Here is a 24,637-nt window from a genome sequence, read left to right on the forward strand (position 1 = left end):
AAAAAAAGTGTTTACAAGAAACACCACGGGGTTGACCATAGATAACCCCCCTAGTCTCCTCGTGCTGTATGTAACATCTCTCCTGATCAGGTTCAACCTGTTCCCCCACAACATTAGGAAGAACAGGTTGTAGACCCGGGTCCAGAGAGGTTCTGGCAAAATGCATACGCTGCCCAGGTAGATGAATAAAGGGAGCAGGTATGTTTTGATCAGGCTAATTCTTTCCCGAAGGGTCAAAGACCAACCCTTCCACTGGTTTACCTTGTGAGTTGCACCATCCAGCCTGTCCACCCAATTTTGCATGGGGTAATCCCCCTGGCCGAATTTGATGCCAAGTACTTTTGCTGAAGTTTGGGGCACCGGAAGGGTGTCCGGGAGATCAAACGTAGGATCCCCCCTTCCTAACCAGAGACTTTCACACTTATCCCAGTTGACCATAGACCCGGAAGCTTCCGAGTAGCGGTCCACCTCCGACACCACAAACTCCGCCTCCTCTCTCTCGAGGACACGAAGAGCGTGACATCATCGGCGTATGCCACTGCCCTCGGTAGCCTCCGGCACCGCCTGGTCCATCCCGACCCCTGCTATAGGTCCACAATCAACCCTCCTAAGGAAGGGATCTATCGCAAACGCATACAACAGGGGACTTAGAGGACAGCCCTGACGGACGCCGGACCCCACCTCAAAAGGGCGGCCAAGCCAACCGTTCACCAGCGGGAAAGTCTCAGCCCCTGCATACAATGTTCGCAGCCAATCAACAAACCCCACTGGCAGGCCGTATCTCAGAAGGACTGACCAGAGGTACTCGTGATTAACCCGATCAAACGCTTTGGCCTGATCCAAGGACAGCAGGTACCCCTCCCAGTGGCCAGCCCTACCCTGCTCCACTGCTTCCCGGACACCGAGAACAGCGCTAAAGGTGCTACGGCCTGGAACAGAGCAGTGCTGGGCCCCCGAGAGGAGCCGGGGTGCAAACTTGACCAGCCGATTAAACAGCACTTTTGCCAGAACCTTCCTGTCCGTATTGAGAAGCGCTATGGGACGCCAGTTCTCAATACGGCTCGAGTCTTTACCTTTTGACAGAATGATCAAGGCCGACCTCCTCATTGACTTTGGCAGAGTGCCCGAGGAAAGACACTCATTGAATACCTCCGTCAAGAGGGGACTCAAGAGGTCCTTGAAGGTCTTATAATACTCGGATGTTAATCCATCCGGACCTGGTGACTTTTTGGGCCGGAGCCCATCAATCGCCAGTCTAACTTCCTCTTCTCTGATCTCTTCTGTCAAAACGCCAAGAGAGGTGTCTACCCCTGGCCCAGGGACAGCTTCAGCCAGGAAAGCCGACATCACTTCCGAATCTAGATCCCTCTTTCCCAAGAGTTGCGAGTAGTAGGATCTGACGACCTCCAGGATCCCTGATCTGGATCGATTCAGGGACCCCGTACTGTCAATCAGTCCAGTGACCACTTTACTATTCACTGACATCCTACAGTTTCTGTAAGGGTCGGGCGAGCGGTACTTCCCGAAATCCCTCTAAAAAACCAAGGATGCGTGTCTGTCATACTGGCACGTCTTGAGTAAAGATTTCATTTTGGAGATCTCCTCGCGGCTACCTCCAGTCGAAACGAGATGTTCGAGTTTCCTCCTCAGGCCGTTGTACAGGCGGTACCTGTCCAGGCATCTGAGGTTGGAGAGCTCACGGAAGAACCTCGCCGCCCTCCTCTTGAACATCTCCCACCACTCTGACTTACTGCTACAGAGATCCAGTAATGGTACCTGGCTCTGCAGAAAATCCTCAAAGGACTGTCTTATCTCTGCTTCCTCCAGGAGTGATGAATTCAGTCTCCAAAAACCTCTGCCCATCCGGGGGGTCTCTGCAACATTCAGAGAAAACAATATTAGACAGTGGTCGGAGAATTCCACCTCAACAACGGACACTGGTGAAGAGATGGCTTCCTCCTTCAAATAAAACCTGTCTATTCTAGACCTGCTCTGACCCCTATAAAAGGTGAATCCCTCGTGGCCTGGGGTGTGCCGGATGTGGACATCCACCAGGCGAGCCTCGCTAGCTATACTATTAAGTGCGACGCTGTCAAAAGTCAACCGCCTGTCTCCAGAGCCTCCCCTATCGCGGGCTCTCGTGACTGCATTAAAGTCACCTCCAAAGACAACTTGGCGGCTGGTAAAAAGGTAGGGCTTGATCCTCATAAAGAGACTCTTCCTGTCCTTTTTTGACTGGGGACCATAGATGTTTACAAGTCTCAATTCTTGTCCCTTCATGAGGACATCTAAGATCAGGCACCTTCCCATTTCTAATTCAATTACTCGTCGGCATTCGACCGCTGCGGTAAAAAGTACCGCCACTCCGCTATACGGCTCGGCCGCAAGAGACCAGTAGGAAGGGCCTGACCTCCACTCCCTTTTTGCCTTATGTATGGCTGCCAAATCAGACAGCCTGGTCTCCTGCAAAAATAAAATGTCGGCTTCAACGCGGCCGAGAAAATCAAAGGCCGCAAATCTAGCCGTATCAGACTTAATGCTGGCAACGTTAATTGATGCCAGAGTCAGCGGAGTGGGTGCCGCCATCATGAGTGATTAAATTAGATGGCTTTCTTCCTCACACCCGCTTCTTCGGGGTCGGAGGAAAGCCCCTTGCTTCTTTTTTTGGACACAGATGTGTCCATAGCAGGGGATCCCCCGACCCCATCGTCCTTGTCTCCAGGCTCCAGAGTAGCCCCCTCCCCGGAAGGAACTAAGCCTCCACGAGGAGGAGACTCAGCGCCCCCCGTTGACCCTTTCTTTGCCCCAGGCACCTTGCCCTTTGCTTCCCCCTCAGAGGAGGAAGAGATGTCTTGAAGGGCCCGGTACCTATTGGAGAGTCCAACTGGAGGCGAGCAGGCTTCTCCTTCCAGTACTTGGCCCGGGGTGGGAGAAGATCTTGAATCCCCCCTTCGCTTTCTCCTAGTGGCACCTAGCTTACGCCGTTTCTCTAGCCACCTCTTTCCTTCCTCCTCCACACTCTCATAGTGGGAGGAATCTGAAGAGTTGGTCTTTCCGTCCTCCCTCTGGATCCTCCTGTCCTCTTCATCCACTTCACTGTCCCTCAAGGCCTCAGCCGCAAAATTTGCTTCAGGAACAGGGGCCACCATTGACCCACCTGCTGTGGGCGCTCCTGTCAGCTCCCTGCTCCGTCTGCGTTTGTCCTGACGCCTCTTCTCAGAAGGCGTCTTTTGCTGGTTCTTCCCTGACTCCTGAGCTCCCCCACCTCTGCTGGTCCCCTCACCCCCGGAGGCTGCACCATGGCCCCCATCCGTAGGGGCTGAGACCGCATTGGCAAAGGAGCGTGGACAGCGACTGAATGGGTGACCGAGATCACCACACAGGTTACACCTAATCTCCACACAGGAGGCGGCTAGATGACCCAGACCCCCACACAGAGCGCACTTCAAGGTCTTACAAGCGGCGCTCAAGTGTGAGGGGTCGCCGCACCTGTGGCAGAGCTTCGGCTGCCCCTGGTAAAAGGCCAGGATACGATCCCTGCCGAGGAAGGCTGCAGATGGTATGTGTGCCACTGAGTTACCTGAACGCTTCAGCTTGACCATAAACGTCCAGGCCCCGGACCAGATGCCGTGCTCATCCCTGTTCTTTCTGGGCATGTCCGTCACCTCTCCATATCGACCGAGCCACGTCATAATATCAAAACAAGAAAGTGACTTGTTACGAGTCAAAACGGTCACCTTCTTGACTTCGTTCTGGCGAGACACCACCTGGATGGCAAAGTCTCGCCAGCCGGGCTCGTTTTTCATCAGCTCGTAATTCCCCCAGAAGAGTTCTAGACCCTCTGGGCGAACGAAACTGATGTCAAACTCAGACGTGCCGAAGGGATGGATCAGGGCAAAGATGTCAACCGCCCTGAAGCCCATCTTCAGTAGAAGCTCCACTACCCTCGCCCTCGGGGGGCATGTATCATTGCCTCTCCAGCGAAGACGGACCACATTCCTACGACCTGCGTCCTGCCCGGGTGTTGGTAGGGACCATACGGTCTCCCCCCTTTGCTCTCGGAAGGCCCCTAAGCCGTGTCTCTCTGTCCAAAGAGACAGGTTCACCTCTCTTCCTCCAACTGTGATTGAACTCTCCCCCTTCCGTAGAGCCCCCAGAAGGCGCTGTTGCAATACGCCCTCTCTAGAGCCTGGAGACAAGGAGGACCCCTCCCCTCCAGCAGCGACACTGGCATAACTCCTACCAGCTGTTGTCGCCGCTGGAGGGGCGACTGGAACCTGTGATGTGCCCTGACTATCCCCAGAACCTGTGCCTATATTTACAGTGGGTGCCCCTGTGCTGAGAACACTAGCTGCAGCCCGTGCCTCCGAGTGCGTAGGAGCATCAGACACACGGGCCGCACCATACACATCCACCCCTTTCATACCAAGACCTTTCATACCAAGACCCTCTGGACCAGACTTTGGGTTGGAAGCAGCTTTTTTATTTTGGGCCTTGGTAGACCTTGGGGGTGGCACTGCTGCCCCATCTTGCGTAGCTGAAACCACCGTAATGACCCCCCCATGGTCAGCACTCTGCATTCCGGCGCTTTTAGTTTTTTTATTTTTGCCTTTTTCTTTACTTTTGCCAGCAGCCTCCACATCACTGGGTGCCTGGGACCTAGACTGAGGGACCCCTGCAGACCGACCTGTCGCACAGGGGATCCCTGATCCCGACCCCGCAGCACCCTCCGCATCACTGGCCTTACTGGCGCTGGCAGTTCTACCACTGCCATAATCCTTTGCCACCTTGCCTTGTCCTGTGCTGGCCGCCCTGCTGGCTGTTTCTGTCACTGCACTAACTGAAACAGGGACAGAGGACCCGGCCAGTTTAACTCCTTTATCCCTGTTCCCATGTTCAAAACCCACTGCAGAGTCAGAAACCGGGGTTCTCAGGGTGGGGGTGCCCTGATCTGACTTTGCAGCCAAACCAGCGCCCCCCATCACATACACAAATTTCTCCTGCACCAAATTCTTTTTTTTCCCTTTTTTTGTCTTGATTTTCACATCCTCTTCTGGTAAATCATCACCAAACTTAAGGCCGCTCATATTAGGGGGGGATTCCAACAGCCTTATCTGCTGCATTATTAAAGCGCCCCCATCGCTTTTATCTTCTTCTGGATCAGAATCCCCGGAGGTTAGAGGCAGCGCAACCTGCTCCGGCCGGAGGCTGCTGGTGGTTGTAGTGCCACTCTGGGTCTGCTCTCCTGAGCAGACAGGCTGTTCCCTCAGGCTATCCTCAAAGGCATCCTCGCCAGTACAGTCACCACCGCTGTCTCCATCGCTGGAGTGATCAGCCTTCTTGTGACCACTGTGTCCTGACGCCATTTTGGAAAATCTATCACCGTTAAGTAACTTTTCCCTAAAGGGACCACTTTGCTCTAGAATCCTGTCCCTCTCTTCCTTGCACCTTTGTATGCAGTTTTTACAGTCCTGTATAGTCTTGCTTATTACATCTTTCTTGCCTTTAGCGGCGGTCTGGTCCTTTAGCGACCTGGCCGACCGCAGCTTCTCCTTCTGCAGGAGGATTTCTCTCCCCGCACGCTCATAGTCCGCCATGCTGGTGGCCAGACGGGAGGCCAGCTCTACCACCGACTCCCCTTTCCTGCGATCACTCCACTGCGGCTTACCTCCTTTGCTGAGCGTTTGGCTGCGAGTTTGACTGCGGGTCATCATTTCGCTTCCGGCGCTGTCAGATGCAGCTGCACCAACCTGCTGGGCCATGTCACTGCGCCTGCGACCCGGACCCTCTCTCTTCGCAGCTTTACTAGCTGCTCCGGCTTTCCTGGTTGTTGCTGCTGAAACCACGTATGCCGCCAGCGCCGCTGATGGTGTTGTCGCTGCCTTCTCAGCACTCCCCCCCCCTCCGACCGAAGCCGGGGGGGGGGGGGAATTGCGTGACTCCATAGAACAAGAAGCCCAGATGAGTGCACTGATCCTGGGATCCAAAACAGGCTTCCAGCTGGGACTGCAGCCACACCCTGGTTCTCTGAGGAGCTCCAACAAACCACACCTTACTCCAGAGATGCACTCACTATTCTGCTGGTGAAGTCACTGTGTACATACTTTACTTATCCTGTACTGATGCTTAGTTATATCCTTTATTATACTCCAGAGCTGCACTCAGTATTCTGCTGGTGCAGTCACTGTGTACATACATTACTTATCCTGTACTGATCCTGAGTTACATCCTGTATTATACTCCAGAGCTGCACTCACTATTCTGCTGGTGGAGTCACTGTGTACATACATTACTTATCCAGTACTGATCCTGAGTTACATCCTGTATTATACTCCAGAGCTGCACTCACTATTCTGCTGGTGGAGTCACTGTGTACATACATTACTTATCCTGTACTGCTCCTGAGTTACATCCTGAATTATACTCCAGAGCTGCACTCATTATTCTGCTAGTGCAGTCACTGTGTACATACATTACTTATCCTGTACTGCTCCTGAGTTACATCCTGAATTATACTCCAGAGCTGCACTCATTATTCTGCTAGTGGAGTCACTGTGTACATACATTACTTATCCTTACTGATCCCAAGTTACATCCTGTATTATACTCCAGAGCTGAACTCACTATTCTGCTGGTGGAGTCACTGTGTACATACATACATTTTCAGTACTGACTTTCCGTTACATCCTGTATTAGGACAGAACTCGTACTTGTAAAGAACCCGTTAGCATTGATGAGTTATTTCACAGTGCAGTAGAAATTAAACCCGAAACTAATCACCGTTCTTGATACAAATATGTGATTTCTTGATTTCTGTTTGTTTGCACTTGTAGACCTGAAGACTCGGAAGATGTTCAGGATGTTCAAGAGGTCGGGGCACTTGGTGTCAATCTGGAGCTTTTAACCACTGAGTCAAAAGAATCGGACCCCCCCACTGATGCTTCCTCTGAGAACAGCAGCCTTGCAGAACAGCCGAATGAAGCAGCAGGGCCCCAGGATCAGCCGCCGCCGGAATGTGCAGCCGCCGCTGATCATGAAGAGTCTGCAGGAAGTGGCAGTGCGGCGACCGGTGATGTCAGCGAGACGGATCCTTGTCCTTCCGCTCCAGAGGCCCAGAGAAGTGTCACCTATTCTGATATCGTTAGGGAAGGCAGGAGATTCAACATTGATCTGGTGTCCAAGGTCGGTGGGCGTGATGTCAACGTGATTTAGCTGATTAATCTAAAACATGTTATTCTTTAACCCCTTAGTGACGCCGACTATTTTGGCCAGAAGGACACAAGGGTTTTTCTAACTCCATACCTTTTTTTTTTTTTCCGTCGACCTGGCCGTATGAGGCCTTTTTTTGCGTGGCGAGGTTGGATTTTCTTCTGGTACAATTTTTTTTCATACTTATAATTTGTTTAATTTTTTTTTTTTTTGGACGGCAGGGAGGAAAATGCATCAATTCTGCCATTGGGAGTTGTTGTTTGTTTGGTTTTTTTTTTCCACATTTATCATACAGTATAAATAAAATGATAGGTTTTTTTTCTACGTGTTTGTACGATTAGGACAGTACCAAAGTTTTATTATTGCTGCTCATAGCGATCACAGGCCATGACAACCCATCGGCCCTCTGCGATTACATGGCGGAGAGCCGATGACGTCTCGGGGAGCGCTCTCCCACTGCGTTTTTACACATCGCGATCCACACTAAGTGCAGCATGTAAGGGGTTAACAGTGAAGATCGATGTTATTACTGATCCCCGCTGTTGCAACGGGAGGCCTGCACCATCCATAGGATGTAAGTGTATATGACCATTTGTGGGAACCCCTTCCCAGCCAGAGCGCGCATTTACATCTTGGGGTGAGAAGGGTTTTTTTCAAGATCTTTACTTGATATAGAATCCATCTCCCCCTGCCTTAAAACCAGAAACGGGTAAATTCTCACATGTTCCCGATCCCCGCTGTGTCCAATGCTGTCGCATTAGGGCTTTCCCTGACAGAGCTTAGCGATCGGGCACTGAGCCCTGTGAATGCCTGCAGCGCCTGTGATGTTCCATAAACTTGATCGGACTGCAGTCTGTACGCAAACAGCGGTAACAAGACGCAGCGGGAGCAGGAGGAGGCGAGCACGAGCCTATGTCTTGTTTTATGATAGGGGAGCTGGATTTTATATGAAACAAAGATCTTGGAAAACCCCTTTAACTCCGTCAGCGCCTGTCCATCTTCTGCCGCCATATTGGCCGTGGTATGTCATCCACATTCGCAGCCTGATTAGAGATTGATACCGTCACCGCTGACTTGTTATCTCCTTCGTTACATCTGATATTTACCTTCCTCTGGTCGTCGCCAGCTGCCGCTGACTGATCCCGTCCACTTAATTAGCTTTTATGCTTTATTTTCCTATAAATCCTCTTTTCTCCTTCTCAATAATTAGAGCTTGTAAAAGAAATGAATATTAATGACGGCAGCCGCACTTTTCATCTCATAATATAGATATGAACTGAGAAGAAATGTCTTTTTCGGAGCGAGAGGATCCGCTGCCTCCGCGATTCATCACTGAGATCAGTCTCTCTGTCTTGCTGCAAATCAAAGACATAATTGAGTTCCTGAGGATGGATTAGGCAGGAAAATCATTTACACCGCCTGCATTTAGCAGAAGCGTCAGAGCTCAGAGACTTGTGACGGGGCGAGTACACTACAGAAGGCCAGCAAACTGCCGCTGTGAGAAGAACTAGAGGTCCCAGCAATAGCTGACAAGCTGCAACATAAAACTGCTGTAGCAGTTGAGTGCTATAAAGTAAATTGCTAAGAAAGTTCTAAAGTCTATGTCCATATGGCAGTTTACTCAGAGATCCATAACAGCGAAGTCACTGTATACATACATTACTTATCCTGTACTGATCCTGAGTTACATCCTGCATTATACTCCAGAGCTGTAATCACTATTCTGCTGGTGTAGTCACTGTATACATACATTACTTATCCTGTACTGATCCTGAGTTACATCCTGTATTATACTCCAGAGCTGTAATCACTATTCTGCTGGTGGAGTCACTGTGTACATACATTACTTATCCTGTACTGATCCTGAGTTACATCCTGCATTATACTCCAGAGCTGTAATCACTATTCTGCTGGTGGAGTCACTGTATACATACATTACTTATCCTGTACTGATCCTGAGTTACATCCTGTATTCTCCTCCAGAGCTGCACTCACTGTAAGCTGTGGTGTAGGCATAGAATGGCAATGGACTGTTGGGTAATTTCTAAACCATTGGTTGGACAGACCTTCCCTGGATATACATTGATGTCTGTATATCAGAGTTACTTTACAGAAGCGTCAATGTTGCAGCAGTTTCTTTATTACACCTGTGTAGCGCTGGCATAAGGTATGTCGCCACGCTGTACTGAGAATCGTCTGTCAACCGTTGCTTTGCTTCCTCTGCAGTTCCTGTATTCTCGAGGACTGTTGATCGATCTCCTCATAAAATCTAATGTGAGCCGCTACACCGAATTTAAGAATGTCACCCGGATCCTCACTTACCACGATGGCAGGATTGAGCAGGTCAGTAATTGGGGGGTAATCCAGAGTAAGAGTGGCATTGTCAAAACACAAATGAAATAGGAAATCGTAGACGTGATACAATGTAAAGCAGCATGTCCCCTTCTCCCGCAGGTGCCATGTTCTCGAGCTGATGTGTTCTCCAGTAAGCAGTTGTCTATGATCGAGAAGAGAACACTGATGAAATTCCTGACGTTCTGCGCCGATTATGAGCAACAACCAGAAGAATATCAAGGTATCATCCAATGTGTCTATCTATCCTCTCCTCTTCTGTCTGTCTCTCCATCTCTTCCACCTCCTCCTGTTTGTCTCTCCATCTCTTCCACCTCCTCCTGTTTGTCTCTCCATCTCTTCCACCTCCTCCTGTCTGTCTCTCCATCTCTTCCACCTCCTCCTGTCTGTCTCTCCATCTCTTCCACCTCCTCCTGTCTGTCTCTCCTTCCATCTCTTCCACCTCCTCCTGTCTGTCTCTCCTTCCATCTCTTCCACCTCCTCCTGTCTGTCTCTCCTTCCATCTCTTCCACCTCCTCCTGTCTGTCTCTCCTTCCATCTCTTCCACCTCCTCCTGTCTGTCTCTCCTTCCCTCTCTTCCACCTCCTCCTGTCTGTCTCTCCTTCCATCTCTTCCACCTCCTCCTGTCTGTCTCTCCTTCCATCTCTTACACCTCCTCCTGTCTGTCTCTCCTTCCATCTCTTACATCTCCTCCTGTCTGTCTCTCCTTCCATCTCTTACATCTCCTCCTGTCTGTCTCTCCTTCCATCTCTTACACCTCCTCCTGTCTGTCTCTCCTTCCATCTCTTACACCTCCTCCTGTCTGTCTCTCCTTCCATCTCTTCCACCTCCTCCTGTCTGTCTCTCCTTCCCTCTCTTCCACCTCCTCCTGTCTGTCTCTCCTTCCCTCTCTTCCACCTCCTCCTGTCTGTCTCTCCTTCCCTCTCTTCCACCTCCTCCTGTCTGTCTCTCCTTCCCTCTCTTCCACCTCCTCCTGTCTGTCTCTCCTTCCCTCTCTTCCACCTCCTCCTGTCTGTCTCTCCTTCCCTCTCTTCCACCTCCTCCTGTCTGTCTCTTCCACCTCCTCCTGTCTGTCTCTTCCACCTCCTCCTGTCTGTCTCTTCCACCTCCTCCTGTCTGTCTCTTCCACCTCCTCCTGTCTGTCTCTTCCACCTCCTCCTGTCTGTCTCTTCCACCTCCTCCTGTCTGTCTCTTCCACCTCCTCCTGTCTGTCTCTTCCACCTCCTCCTGTCTGTCTCTCCGTCTCTTCCACCTCCTCCTGTCTGTCTCTCCATCTCTTCCACCTCCTCCTGTCTGTCTCTCCTTCCCTCTCTTCCACCTCCTCCTGTCTGTCTCTCCTTCCCTCTCTTCCACCTCCTCCTGTCTGTCTCTCCTTCCCTCTCTTCCACCTCCTCCTGTCTGTCTCTCCTTCCCTCTCTTCCACCTCCTCCTGTCTGTCTCTCCTTCCCTCTCTTCCACCTCCTCCTGTCTGTCTCTCCTTCCCTCTCTTCCACCTCCTCCTGTCTGTCTCTCCTTCCCTCTCTTCCACCTCCTCCTGTCTGTCTCTCCTTCCCTCTCTTCCACCTCCTCCTGTCTGTCTCTCCTTCCCTCTCTTCCACCTCCTCCTGTCTGTCTCTCCTTCCCTCTCTTCCACCTCCTCCTGTCTGTCTCTCCTTCCCTCTCTTCCACCTCCTCCTGTCTGTCTCTTCCACCTCCTCCTGTCTGTCTCTCCATCTCTTCCACCTCCTCCTGTCTGTCTCTCCTTCCCTCTCTTCCACCTCCTCCTGTCTGTCTCTCCTTCCATCTCTTCCACCTCCTCCTGTCTGTCTCTCCTTCCCTCTCTTCCACCTCCTCCTGTCTGTCTCTCCTTCCCTCTCTTCCACCTCCTCCTGTCTGTCTCTCCTTCCCTCTCTTCCACCTCCTCCTGTCTGTCTCTCCTTCCCTCTCTTCCACCTCCTCCTGTCTGTCTCTCCTTCCCTCTCTTCCACCTCCTCCTGTCTGTCTCTCCTTCCCTCTCTTCCACCTCCTCCTGTCTGTCTCTCCTTCCCTCTCTTCCACCTCCTCCTGTCTGTCTCTTCCACCTCCTCCTGTCTGTCTCTTCCACCTCCTCCTGTCTGTCTCTTCCACCTCCTCCTGTCTGTCTCTCCATCTCTTCCACCTCCTCCTGTCTGTCTCTCCATCTCTTCCACCTCCTCCTGTCTGTCTCTCCTTCCCTCTCTTCCACCTCCTCCTGTCTGTCTCTCCTTCCATCTCTTCCACCTCCTCCTGTCTGTCTCTCCTTCCCTCTCTTACACCTCCTCCTGTCTGTCTCTCCTTCCATCTCTTCCACCTCCTCCTGTCTGTCTCTCCTTCCATCTCTTCCACCTCCTCCTGTCTGTCTCTCCTTCCCTCTCTTCCACCTCCTCCTGTCTGTCTCTCCTTCCCTCTCTTCCACCTCCTCCTGTCTGTCTCTCCTTCCCTCTCTTCCACCTCCTCCTGTCTGTCTCTCCTTCCCTCTCTTCCACCTCCTCCTGTCTGTCTCTCCTTCCCTCTCTTCCACCTCCTCCTGTCTGTCTCTCCTTCCCTCTCTTCCACCTCCTCCTGTCTGTCTCTCCTTCCCTCTCTTCCACCTCCTCCTGTCTGTCTCTCCTTCCCTCTCTTCCACCTCCTCCTGTCTGTCTCTCCTTCCCTCTCTTCCACCTCCTCCTGTCTGTCTCTCCTTCCCTCTCTTCCACCTCCTCCTGTCTGTCTCTTCCACCTCCTCCTGTCTGTCTCTTCCACCTCCTCCTGTCTGTCTCTTCCACCTCCTCCTGTCTGTCTCTTCCACCTCCTCCTGTCTGTCTCTTCCACCTCCTCCTGTCTGTCTCTCCATCTCTTCCACCTCCTCCTGTCTGTCTCTCCATCTCTTCCACCTCCTCCTGTCTGTCTCTCCTTCCCTCTCTTACACCTCCTCCTGTCTGTCTCTCCTTCCATCTCTTCCACCTCCTCCTGTCTGTCTCTCCTTCCCTCTCTTCCACCTCCTCCTGTCTGTCTCTCCTTCCCTCTCTTCCACCTCCTCCTGTCTGTCTCTCCTTCCCTCTCTTCCACCTCCTCCTGTCTGTCTCTCCTTCCCTCTCTTCCACCTCCTCCTGTCTGTCTCTCCTTCCCTCTCTTCCACCTCCTCCTGTCTGTCTCTCCTTCCCTCTCTTCCACCTCCTCCTGTCTGTCTCTCCTTCCCTCTCTTCCACCTCCTCCTGTCTGTCTCTCCTTCCCTCTCTTCCACCTCCTCCTGTCTGTCTCTCCTTCCCTCTCTTCCACCTCCTCCTGTCTGTCTCTCCTTCCCTCTCTTCCACCTCCTCCTGTCTGTCTGTCTGTCTCTCCTTTGTTCCTTGTTCTTGGTGTGGGGTTTATCTAGGCCCTTACAAATGTGTCTACTAGCACAAAGCTGATGATGTCTGGTGCTGTTGATGCAGCTCTTTATGTGTGTGGAGTAGAAGACCTGTATGGTTACATTACTCTGATTTCGCCTGTCCTTTTCCTGTTGCAGATCACAAGGATTGCACCTTCTCAGAGTTCCTCCAGTCTAAACGGTTATCTCCCAGCCTGCAGCACTTTGTTTTGGGCTCTATTGCGATGGTGTCAGACTCTACAAACACCTTAGATGGGTTGAAGGCGACACAACATTTTCTGCGATGTCTCGGTCGCTACGGCAATACACCTTTTCTATTTCACATGTACGGCCTGGGAGAGATCCCTCAGTGTTTCTGCAGGTGAGTTACGTGCCGATGATCTAATGTGGCTGTCTGAACTGTCCTGATCAGCGTCACAGCTGCACGTTCTGCGTCATCTGCAGCTTCATATGCTATAAGACTTGGTTAATGCACACAAGGCTGCAAATTAGTAACTTGTACAGACTGTCGCAGCTGAACTTATACTTGTATCCAGTCTAGATAATCCTCTGTGACCTCTGAGCTCCAGCCCGCTACATCGTACCTGCACTGATACATTGTAACAAACTAGAGAATCCCGTTCATCAGAGGAATTTCCTTATGGTCTCTCTGAAAAATCACACCTGTCTGTGGGTTATATATGACGTTTGTAGCTTTGTCTTACTGATGTGGACAGGGCTGAACTGCAATACCACACACAACCTGCAGACAAATGTGGTGCTGTTTTTGGAAAGGAAAAAAAAAAAGTAGCAGTGTTTCCCCATTCCTGGGAAAACCTTTAATTGGTAACTGTTTAAAAAAGACAACTTGTCCTGCAAGAAATGGCTCGCCCTCGTACGGCTACGTCAAAGGGAAAATAAGAGTGGGATGAAAAACTAAAAAATCTTTGGTTTTGAAAAGCTTTAATAGATATTAGAAGTCACGTCAGATGAGCAAAGTAGTTATAAAGGTCAGCTCCAGAGCTGCATTCACAGTTGTACTAGCAAGAATCTCTTAATACTGACTTAACAGACACTTCTATCTTTGGGCCCTTTTACATGGGCCGACTGACTGTGGAGGAGCCCAACAGCCGTTCCAGCGATGATCGCTCCTGTGCTTTCCCAACACTTGACTGCTCAGTGAATGGAGGTGGAGCGTGCTGGAAATCATTCCCGCCCGCCTCCGTTCCCAGTAAACAGGCCGTTGTTTGTACATGATCGACTGCCTAATCACACGGGACGATCATCGACTGACTTTTATGCTTGCAGAAACTGAAAGACGAATACATTATCGTTTGCCTCTCCGTTCTTGCCGGCATTCATACTGAAGGATATCGTTCAGATTCCCGTGATCCAGCGAAAGTCTGAACGATGATCTATCAGTGTAGAGGAGTCCACCGCTGACATCCCATAATGCAACGCTCCAACATAGCAGCAGGACGTGCTCTGTTAAAAGAGAGAAAAGGTCCTGCAGCCGGAGAGCCAACAGAAAGCGGCTGAAGTATGAGTGCAGCTGTGGATGTGTCCTCTGGTGTAAAATAGATAATTTAATGCATTTTCCACGTTGCTTGAGATTTGCTGCAGATAATACAGAGCCGACTCACATTATTATGGCCACCAGCTACTATCCAGAGTAACCGCTGTATGCCGCACGGACCGCAGCTAGACGGGCTGGGAGTGACTCCAAAAGGTGCTGGTAGGTGGTCACCGGTATCTGGAGCCATGCTGACTGCCTCCCACTGGAGGTGCATGGGGGGATCCATAGAGCAAACACAACAATTGAGGTGTACCACAGATGCTCATTTGGGTTCAAGTCTGGGGAATTAGGGGTTGGGGAAGTACTTGGAAGTTTTGATTGTGCTCTTCCAACCACTGTCAGACGCTTCTAGCTGTGCGATATGTCGCATTGTCTTGCTGCAAGATCCCATCTGCCCCAGGGAGACAATCAGCTTGTATGGGAGTACATGATCTACAAGGATGAATCCATAACCAGATGGGCTCAGAGAGTCTTTCCGCATGGATGAGCGGTCCGGAGAACGCCACGGGCACATACCCACAACGCGGCCGCCACTGGCTTGTGTTCTTCCGGCAATGGTGACCGGGTGTTTGTTCTCTGATGTCTCTAACCGCTTGCTCCAATGTCCGTCCGTTCGATCAGAGAATACGTGACTCATCGGTGAGGACAACCCTTTGTAAATCAGTGGCGGCCCAATTCGAATACTACCTCATTAGCGTATGTACGGTGACCGCCTGTCTGCTTCAGAGCCCTGTACACTGTAGGGTTCGCTGAACTGTTGTGTTAGACACGTCCGGTAGCCCCTTCATAAGCATACGTGCAGTTATTGTCCCCACTTGACTTCTGCATACAGCTGTTCCTCCGCTCCGAGCGCCTGGCTGTTATACAGCCGTGCGCTCGGAGCGGAGAATGCTAAAGACAAGTGGGGTGTCCCGGCTTGTCTTCTGCATCCAGATGTTTTCTACACGGAGCACTCACCTGTTATACAGCTGAGCACTCCGTGCCAGGTATGAAGAGCGGAGCTGGACCGCTCTGTTCTTCATACTCAACCAGTTATCGGGGAGTGGGATACAGCTAAAACAATAGTATCAGCTGTATCTCGCTGTGAATCCATGATAAGACTCATCGTTGTCTTTTAGCGTGCTGAAAGATGACGATGAGCGAATGGATAATGAAAACTGCACAATGTCAGTGCCATTACACACAACGATTAGCGCTCAAAAGATGGCTTTTGAGCGAATTTTGAGCGATAATCATTGTGTCTGAATGGGCCTTTAGACACGTCCGGAGGCCCTTCATTATTGTAGGTGCAATGACCATCCGTCTGCTTCGGAGCCCAGCACACCGTAGGTTTCGCTGGACTGTTGTGTTGGGTACGTCTGGTAGCCCCCTCATTAGTGTAGGTGCGGTGAATGTCCGTCTGCTTCAGCGCCCCATACACCTTAGGGTTCGCAGAACTGTTGTGTTAGACACGTCCGGTAGCCCCCTCATTAGCGTAGGTGCAGTGACCGTCCGTCTGCTTGGGAGCCCCGTACACAGTAGGGTTTGCTGAACTGTTGTGTTAGACACTTTCGGTAGCCCCCTCATTAGTGACCGCCCATCTGCTTCAGAGCCCCGTACACAGTAGGGTTCGCTGGTGTGGTGTTTTAGACACGTTTGGTAGCCCCCTCATTAGTGTAGGTGCGGTGACCGCCCTCCTGCTTCAGAGCCCCGCACACAGTAGGGTTTGCTGGACTGTTGTGTTAGACACATCCGGTAGCCCCTGACCATCCATCTGCTTCAGAGCCCCGTACACGGTAGGGTTCGCTGGACTGTTGTGTTAGACACATCCGGTAGCCCCCTCATTAGCGTATGTGTGGTGACCGCCCATCTGCTTCAGCGCCCCGTACACTGTAGGGTTCGCTGGACTGTTAGACACATCCGGTAGCCCCCTCATTAGTGTAGGTGCGGTGACCGCCCATCTGCTTCAGAGCCCCGTACACTGTAGGGTTCGCTGGTGTATTGTTTTAGACACTTCCGGTAGCCCCCTCATTAGTGTAGGTGTGGTGACCGCCCTCCTGCTTCAGAGCCCCGTACACAGTAGGGTTCGCTGGACTGTTGTGTTAGACACATCCGGTAGCCCCCTCATTAACGTAGGTGCGGGGACCGTCCGTCTGCTTCCGTGCCCCATACACAGTAGGGTTCGCTGGACTGTTAGACACGTCTGGTAGCCCCCTCATTAGTGTAGGTGCGGTGACCATCCGTCTGCTTGGGAGCCCCGTACACACTAGGGTTCGCTGGTGTGGTGTTTTAGACACGTCTGGTAGCCCCCGGGTTTGTTTTTATGGTGAGCTGCTCCACTGTAGGCCATCGGTCGGCCCTCACGCCGTCGTTCACCTCACATTAACGGCACGCGGTTCTCCACAGTTTCCACGTTGGTTCTTCCCAATGATGCCGTTTGTCCGCTCACGATACACGGTCACCCCAGCAGCACAGGGACAGCTCACCAACTGCGCTGTCTGAGAAATACCGTCACCGGCGGCCCGAAACCCAATAATCATCCATACTTGTACAACTCAGCTGAATCACCTTTTACCCCTGACAGCAACGAGTTGTATGTGATCAGACGGCCCATCCCACACCTTGTATGCCCACCACACATCACTTCCTACATGGGTTACGTGCTGCCGATGTCAAAAGTAGGAGGTGGTCATAATAATGTGAGCCAACTCTGTGTATAGATGGAATTCTCTCTTTTCATGGTGCGTTCGGCCCGCGGCACACCAGCGTTTTTGCTTTCTGTTTAGTTGTTTTTTTGTGAAAGCAGCAAATTTGAAAGTAAACATTTGTTTTCCAGCCAACAGAAATGCTTGGAAACTAAAACTCTGCCGTTTCTCCATTTTCCATCTCCATTCCGTTTTTACTCTGAAACAATATGGTAGACGGTCGCGCTTCCAAAAATAGAACAAAAACGCATCTGTTAGTTTTGTTTTTTACATTGTAGTCGTTGGAGGCTGAAAAGGGAAAAGCGAAACCGTTTCCCTTCTGTTTTGTACGGTTGCATTTTTTGGTAAAACCGGATCTGCCGAAAGAACGGTTATTGTGCCTCGGCCTTAGGGAGATAATGGGGCAGATGAGTCCTGGTTTGGACAGCAGTTTTCCGGTGTAGAAAAGTCGCAGTTTAGATGCATGTAGTTCCACCACAAAGTAGGCGGGGATCAACACTAGGGGTGTGGCCAGAAGCGACTCGTGTCACTTACTGTAACATACGCCAAAAACACAGAGCTGGCACAGGTTTACATCTTACGGCGCATGGAGGTGCGATCAGATGCAACAAATGCATTTTGAGGTGCAAACCGTATGAACCGCCATCAGACGTTAATCTGCGTTTGCGGGCGGACCGTGTAGCCAGGTACGTGGTAGCCTGCGCCGCAGCAGCTGCTCTGGACATACCGGCTCCGATATAATAGGAAATACTTCTAGTTCGCTCGACTGCTCTGTGATGGGAAAGTCTCTGAGAGCCGCTGATGGATGGAAGCAAAGTGTCAGAGATTAATGCAGGAACAGCGGCTTCTTCTGTACACCGGTGTCACAGGGTCGAAATTCCTTCTCGGTGACGTCCTGCTCCGAGGTGGACCGGCCATAACATTGGAGTATTTGTGTGCAATCCTGGAGATTATAAGCAGCGGGCTGGGGTTAACCCCAAAACTGCCTGTTCACCAAATAAGTTACTTTTCAGAATTCACAGAAAGCTGCAGAGGTTGTAAAGAAGTGCATGCTGGGAGTAAAATACCGTGTGATTAAAAAAGTGTAGATGATTGAAATAACCAACTCCTTGGCTTGCTATATGTGTGATACTCCAGAGCTGCACTCACTATTCTGCTGGTAGTCACTGTGTACATACATTACTTATTCTGCACTGATGCTTAGTTACATCCTGTATTATACCCCAGAGCTGCATTCACTATTCTGCTGGTGGAGTCACTGTGTACATACATTACTTATCCTGTGCTGATCAGAGTTACATCCTGAATTATACTCCAGAGCTGCACTCACTGTTCTGCTGGTGGAGTCACTGTGTACATACATTACTTATCCTGTACCGATCCTGAGTTACATCCTGTATTATACTCCAGAGCTGCACTCACTATTCTGCTGGTGGAGTCACTGTCTGTAATTTTGCCCTGGGTGCTATAATCATCTTGCACTGATCTTGTGTTACATCATGTGTCATCCTCTAGTCACCTCCAGAGCTGCATTCCGCACCAGATAGGAGTGGCTCGTCATGGTATGTAGATGTAATCTCCTCCACATGCGCTCTTTACGGCTTCCTTTATGGGAGTCCTGGCCGTTATGTCGCCGTTGAGCGGAGGCCTTGATGCCCGTCTGTGTCCTCATCTCCCTCGCAGGTTATTTCTCCGTTTTATCTCTCGTCTGATTAAAAGTCGAATCCGTCCATCACCGGGAGGTGAAAATTGTAAATAGCGCGAGGGGCGGACTGCTGCTCCCGGCATTAAACAGATTCTCCCCGGTGCTGATTTCACCTCAAAATTATATTTTGAAGTCCCAAATGTGACACGTCTGAGCGTTTTATCGCCGCGCCGTAATGAAGAATATCTCCTGCCGATTGTTTAGTATGTATAGTAAAGTGGTGAGCGCGGCGTCCATACATCATCGCTCACCGCCGTTATCTGCAGCTTATCAGAATAAGGTGTCGTTTTGCGGGTGATTTCTAGCCGCCATCCCACATTCCATTTTAATGTAAACCTCTTAAGCGATTCTTGCGGCCGGTTACTCCGCGTGTTCTCATCAAGGCTACTGTTATATATGGCGCGCATACATATTTATGGAATGATCCAAAGACATTTGGAAGTCACATCCTTCGCCTGATCAACGAGTTCGCTGCATAAACACAGACCAAAAATGTCGCCTTCATCAGAGCTGCAGGTACGACCTTTACGGTCCTCGCTGGACTGGAAGGAGCGACTTCTTGCTACGGGGCGCAGGTGGCGCAGACGCGGGGTTTACTTCGCCTTTGAATCGTCCATCAATCTGCGCTTAGCGCCACACAGATGATGTTATGATGTGGGGGACGCTGCGCAGTTTTATTGAGTTGCAAATAAAATTTGTTAATATTTTTGGATTTTAAGTCTACATTACGGTTACGCGATACAAGTGGTAGCACAAAGCATTATGGGAAATGCACTGAGCCACCACTCCGCCTGTCTGGTAGGGGGTCGCACCTTCTTTGGTATTTAAAATGGCAGCAATTCGTCGCAGTGTAGATTGGGGACGAAATTGTTCTGCAGGAATATCGGCCCCCGCGGACAGGGAGATTCTTAAAGCTGCTGTCACTCAGCCAAGAAGACGGCGTTGCGAGACGCACAAATATGAACCTATGAATGGGGCCATATACAGAAGGGACTTCTTTCCAGTACCATAAAAAGTCACGGCATGTCCTGTCTTTGAGTATTCTCTCGAAACACATCGCCCGTTGTTTTCAATGGGGCCACAAAACGCGTCACACGGCGCGCGAAGTTTCGCATTGAAAGCTGCGCCGGAGGATTGCTGCTTCCGTGAAATGGTAGGGGGTTTTGATACACAAATGCCTCGCATCCGCAGGGACATCGCACCTTCCCAAGCACGATATCTGGCCAAGTTTCACGGCCCAATATTGCGCCTGCCCATGTAAAAATTAGCCCAAAAGCTTTTCTGTTTTAATCCACTTTCAAGAGCTCTGCTTGCTGTCAGGGAAATGCTGAAATCCTGTCCTCCAAATGACTATCTGGACTCCAATGATACAATGTAACAAACTATCGGGGCAGCAAAGAGACTGAATATCATTGTAGCAAACGCTCAGCTCAGTTTTTCCATTCACTGACAGAAAGCAGAGAACCTAAAATGGTTAAGATTTTAAATAAAGTATGTTGACCTCCAATGATATGGCTTTTTTTCCCTCTTTTGGTTTTTCCTCCCAGTTTCAAAAAGTCAAAACTTTTAAAAAATTTTAAGTGCAGTGGAATGAAAAAAAAAAAATTCCGCCATCTTGGGGGGTGGAGTCTTCAGAGTATATACATTTCGGAGCAAATGACACGGATTTATTCTGGGGGTCAGTACAATTACTAAATACCAAATTTTACAAAGTGTTTTTTTTTTTTTTAAACCCCATTTTCATTTCTTTAAAAATTCACAAAAGAGACTTGAACTTGCGATGGTTTGATCACTTGGTGACTCATATAATATAATGTAATACAATAGCAATGTATTATACCACATTCCGTGCCACAGCCATGCCTTGATATACAATCAGTTATGGCCGCATGGGGACCCCCAGAAGGCCCCCGGCTTCCATGGCAACCAAACAGCGCCCTGTGATCTCATCGCAGGGGGGACATTCATAACCAACGAATATCAATCAAGGCAATTAAATGTCACTGTCACAATTGACAGTGGCATTTAAAGGGTTAATGGCCACGATCAGCATGAGCGCTAATCACTGCTCTTGTGGGCAGACGTCAGCTGTCAGACAGCTGGCACCCGCTGTGTATGGATCGGGATCGTCTCGTGCTCCATAGAACCCCTGTATGCCATGGGGCGTTGGGCGCAGTTGCTTCTTACACGGACTATGTTTCTCATAGAGAGCGAGCAATGAGGGCCGTTCAGTAGGCACGCCCTCAATTCTTAATTACGCCATTTTCACACAAGCGTATTACCAGCCCATTTATAGGAGCGTAACGCAGGCGAGTGTCCGGACCCGATGCCGGGTCTACTGATCCAACTTGCAGGATCATGGATCTTTGGGTCAGTTGAACGGCGGTCCGGCCCAGACGCTCGTGTAAATGCGCTGGTCATGTGATCCCAGCCTTATGGAAATTCAAAATTATGGAACCTTATGGACAGCCCAAAATGTCATCGCTTTGCCCCTTTGTTCTGAGCTGAAGCCCCTATCGGCGTTCTATACCAACACGTCTTCCATGCCTACTGATCGGGGGCATCCAATTCGGGCGTCTGTCGGCTGCCGGATTGCAGAGTGACACGAGTGCAGCAGAGCTGAGTTTGCTTCCTCACCAGAGGATGCGCCTGGGATAAACAGCGGGAGGGACGATCTATCATTGTGAAGCCCGCTCGGCCGTGATGGATGGATAGATTGAGAAAGTAACTCAATAATCTTCATTTTCTTTGCAGGTTATTCACAGATCATTGAGCATTATCGTTAATAAAGCGATGGAACACGTCTGTGCCCTTGGTGCCCGCGCCGCAGGGAAATGTCATTCTAATCTTAATATAATCCGTCCTGCACTACTAACCTGCATGTACTTACCGCTCACCACTACCTGTATCTCCTGCTTGTACATCACCTGTGTCAGGTGCGAGGGACTGAAGAACCTCACGTGCCTCCATGCAGCAGTTCTGTCATAGGTGATTATTAAGGTTCTCCTATTCTAAAGGGTTTCTTTGAACGTTTCCAATGGGGAACAAGCTGTCTAGTCAATGACGAGATAAGGTATGTACACGGTGACTCCAGCAGAATAGTGAGTGCAGCTCTGGAGTATAATACAGGATGTAACTCAGGATCAGTACAGGATCCGTAATGTATGTACATAGTGACTCCACCAGCAGAATAGTGAGTGCAGCTCTGGAGTATAATACAGGATCAGTACAGGATAAGTAATGTATGTACGCAGTGACTGCACCAGCAGAATAGTGAGTGCAGCTCTGAAGTATAATACAGGATGTAACGCAGGATCAGTACAGGATAAGTAATGTATGTACACAGTGACTCCACCAGCAGAATAGTGAGTGCAGCTCTGGAGTATAATACAGGATGTATCTCAGGATAAGTACAGGATAAGTAATGTATGTACACAGTGACTCCATCAGCAGAATAGTGAGTACAGCTCTTGAGAATTTTCCCTCAATTGACCCTCTGTAGTCATGTCTCTGCTCCTCTGATAATCCGGTGTGTTCAGTATTTAGTCCCCAGATCCTGGTGATACCGGATTACACAACTATCCCTGTGTCTCCCCTCACTGATTTGATACAGTATAGCAGCCTGATCCGCTTTCTTTTTATTCCTCATGACTTGCTGAAGTTCAGTACAATTGACCGCCAGTAGATGAGGGCAGAGTCACCCCAAACCCATCCTGCCACGCCGTTAAAAATAATCTGCAGGAATAATGTATGGAGTCAGTGTATCGCGCGCCTTCCGGCATCTGTCTCCTCTGATCTCTCCCTGAGGCTTCCAGCGCCCGCATGTAAGATTCATCTCTAGCAAAAATCTATATCTATCTATAGAGGCTGCCGAGTGTCACTCAGGCGGGAATCGCTCCCGTTCTCAGCCAAGACTATGGAAGATTGATGGGGTTGTGGCTACTGGAGCCGCAGGTTCACCCTCAGATCACTACATTAATAAAATGCAGAGTTTTACTATAGGATTCCTTTAATTTGGCAGCGATGTGTGCTGGATTATGCATTGTTCTGGAATATTGGATGGTGGTGTTAACAAAAGTATTAGCGCCCCCTCCCCACCAATCCTGTGCGGTCAGGTGATGTGGAGCATTAGGTATAAAGGAGAGGATCCCACATCATTACCCAGTACAGAAACCATCATATGCCCCCAGGTGTAGAGCTGACAACGGGGTCTGGTGGTGGGATGCCACCGGGTGTAGAGCTGACAACGGGGTCTGGTGGTGGGATGCCACCGGGTGTAGAGCTGACAACGGGGTCTGGTGGTGGGATGCCACCGGGTGTAGAGCTGACAACGGGGTCTGGTGGTGGGATGCCACCGGGTGTAGAGTTGACAACGGGGTCTGGTGGTGGGATGCCACCGGGTGTAGAGCTGACAACGGGGTCTGGTGGTGGGATGTCACCAGGTGTAGAGCAGACTACCGGGTTTGGCGGGGGGATGTCGCCAGGTGTAGAGCCGACTACCGGGTCTGGCGGGGGGATGTCGCCAGGTGTAGAGCCGACTACCGGGTCTGGCGGGGGGAGGTCGCCAGGTGTAGAGCCGACTACCGGGTCTGGCGGGGGGAGGTCACCAGGTGTAGAGCAGGCAATGGGCTCTGGTGGGGGGATGTCACCAGGTGTAGAGCCAACTACAGGGTCTGGCGGGGGGATGTCGCGTACTGATTGGTGACATCACAGCTTCTGGACCTTCCAGACTCTACTGTTGGCCATGTTATTAGGAGACTTCGTAAACTGACACAACGTGGACAATGAAGCTTTGTAGGAGCTGTGAAGACCTCACACACATCGTCTGCCCTCCCTCAGGGGGTCTCACAGGTCACCTGAACATCCATTAGCACCAAAACTATCTGTAGGGAACGGCATGGGAAGGGTCACCATGGACGAGCGGCTGCACACAGCATCCTGGCAGTGACTGTATAGCAGCTTGCAATGGTGCTTGAAGTGACGGACTGTAAGTGACTGGAAGCAAGTGTTGTGGATAGCTGAATCACAGGACCCCATCATCTGATCAGATGGCCGCACTTGGGTGTGGCGGTCGCCTGGCAAGCGGTTTCTACGTGACTTTATCATCCCAACAGTGATGTTTGCAGGAGGTTCTGTTATGGTGTGGGGGAGGGCGAGGGCCATTGGTTATAGTAAAGTCCACCCTGAAAGCAAATGGGTGCAGAGACATTCCGGATACTACGGCGTCACCTACCCTGTGGTAATACTCTGGTACAGCTCCGTGCCTCAACCGATATGACGAGCGCCATGTCATACTGCATGCAGTGTGGAGGAGCAGAAAGTCTGCAAACTTGATTGGCTGCCCAAAGTCCGGATCTCAATTCTATCAAGTAGGACGAACTAGAACACTGTATCCGTGCGCCCAATACGCCCATCATCCCCCATCATTATCTGAAGTTTTCCTGGAGGAATGGAGGCAAATCCCTCCACACATCTCTGGTCATTGAGGCCAAAGGTGGCTCAACACCAGAGGGAAATTGGGAATAAAATCCCATTTTATCACCTTCTATGTCCAAAATTTGTGTCAGCTTGGTGTAGATGCAACACAGACGTACATATGGAGTAAAATCTGACACATCTGAATAAGACATTAAGGTGAATTCACACTTTGTGGAATTTCCAGCTCTAATCTAAAGAACTTCCATCGAGGAACACCCTATGAAGGCAGTGGATGAGATTTTTAACATTTTATCCACACTTTGTAAAGTTATTATCCACACACATTTTTAAATAAGTAGATGAATGTT

General features: G+C 50.4%; 1 protein-coding gene across 2 annotated transcripts in view; it reads left to right on the forward strand.

Moving 5' to 3' along the window:
• CHM (CHM Rab escort protein) overlaps window positions 1-24,637 on the forward strand; it is a 98,792-nt gene that overhangs the window by 24,496 nt on the left and 49,659 nt on the right. For both annotated transcript variants that reach the window (XM_066581464.1, XM_066581466.1), the window contains exons 5-8: window positions 6,834-7,182; window positions 9,436-9,552; window positions 9,664-9,784; window positions 13,046-13,268. In XM_066581464.1, the coding sequence (XP_066437561.1) occupies window positions 6,834-7,182; window positions 9,436-9,552; window positions 9,664-9,784; window positions 13,046-13,268 (810 nt within the window). The remainder of the gene's footprint in view (window positions 1-6,833; window positions 7,183-9,435; window positions 9,553-9,663; window positions 9,785-13,045; window positions 13,269-24,637) is intronic.

This window comes from Eleutherodactylus coqui, chromosome 10, assembly GCF_035609145.1.
Source record: "Eleutherodactylus coqui strain aEleCoq1 chromosome 10, aEleCoq1.hap1, whole genome shotgun sequence".
In the NCBI taxonomy this organism is placed as follows: Eukaryota; Metazoa; Chordata; class Amphibia; order Anura; family Eleutherodactylidae; genus Eleutherodactylus; species Eleutherodactylus coqui.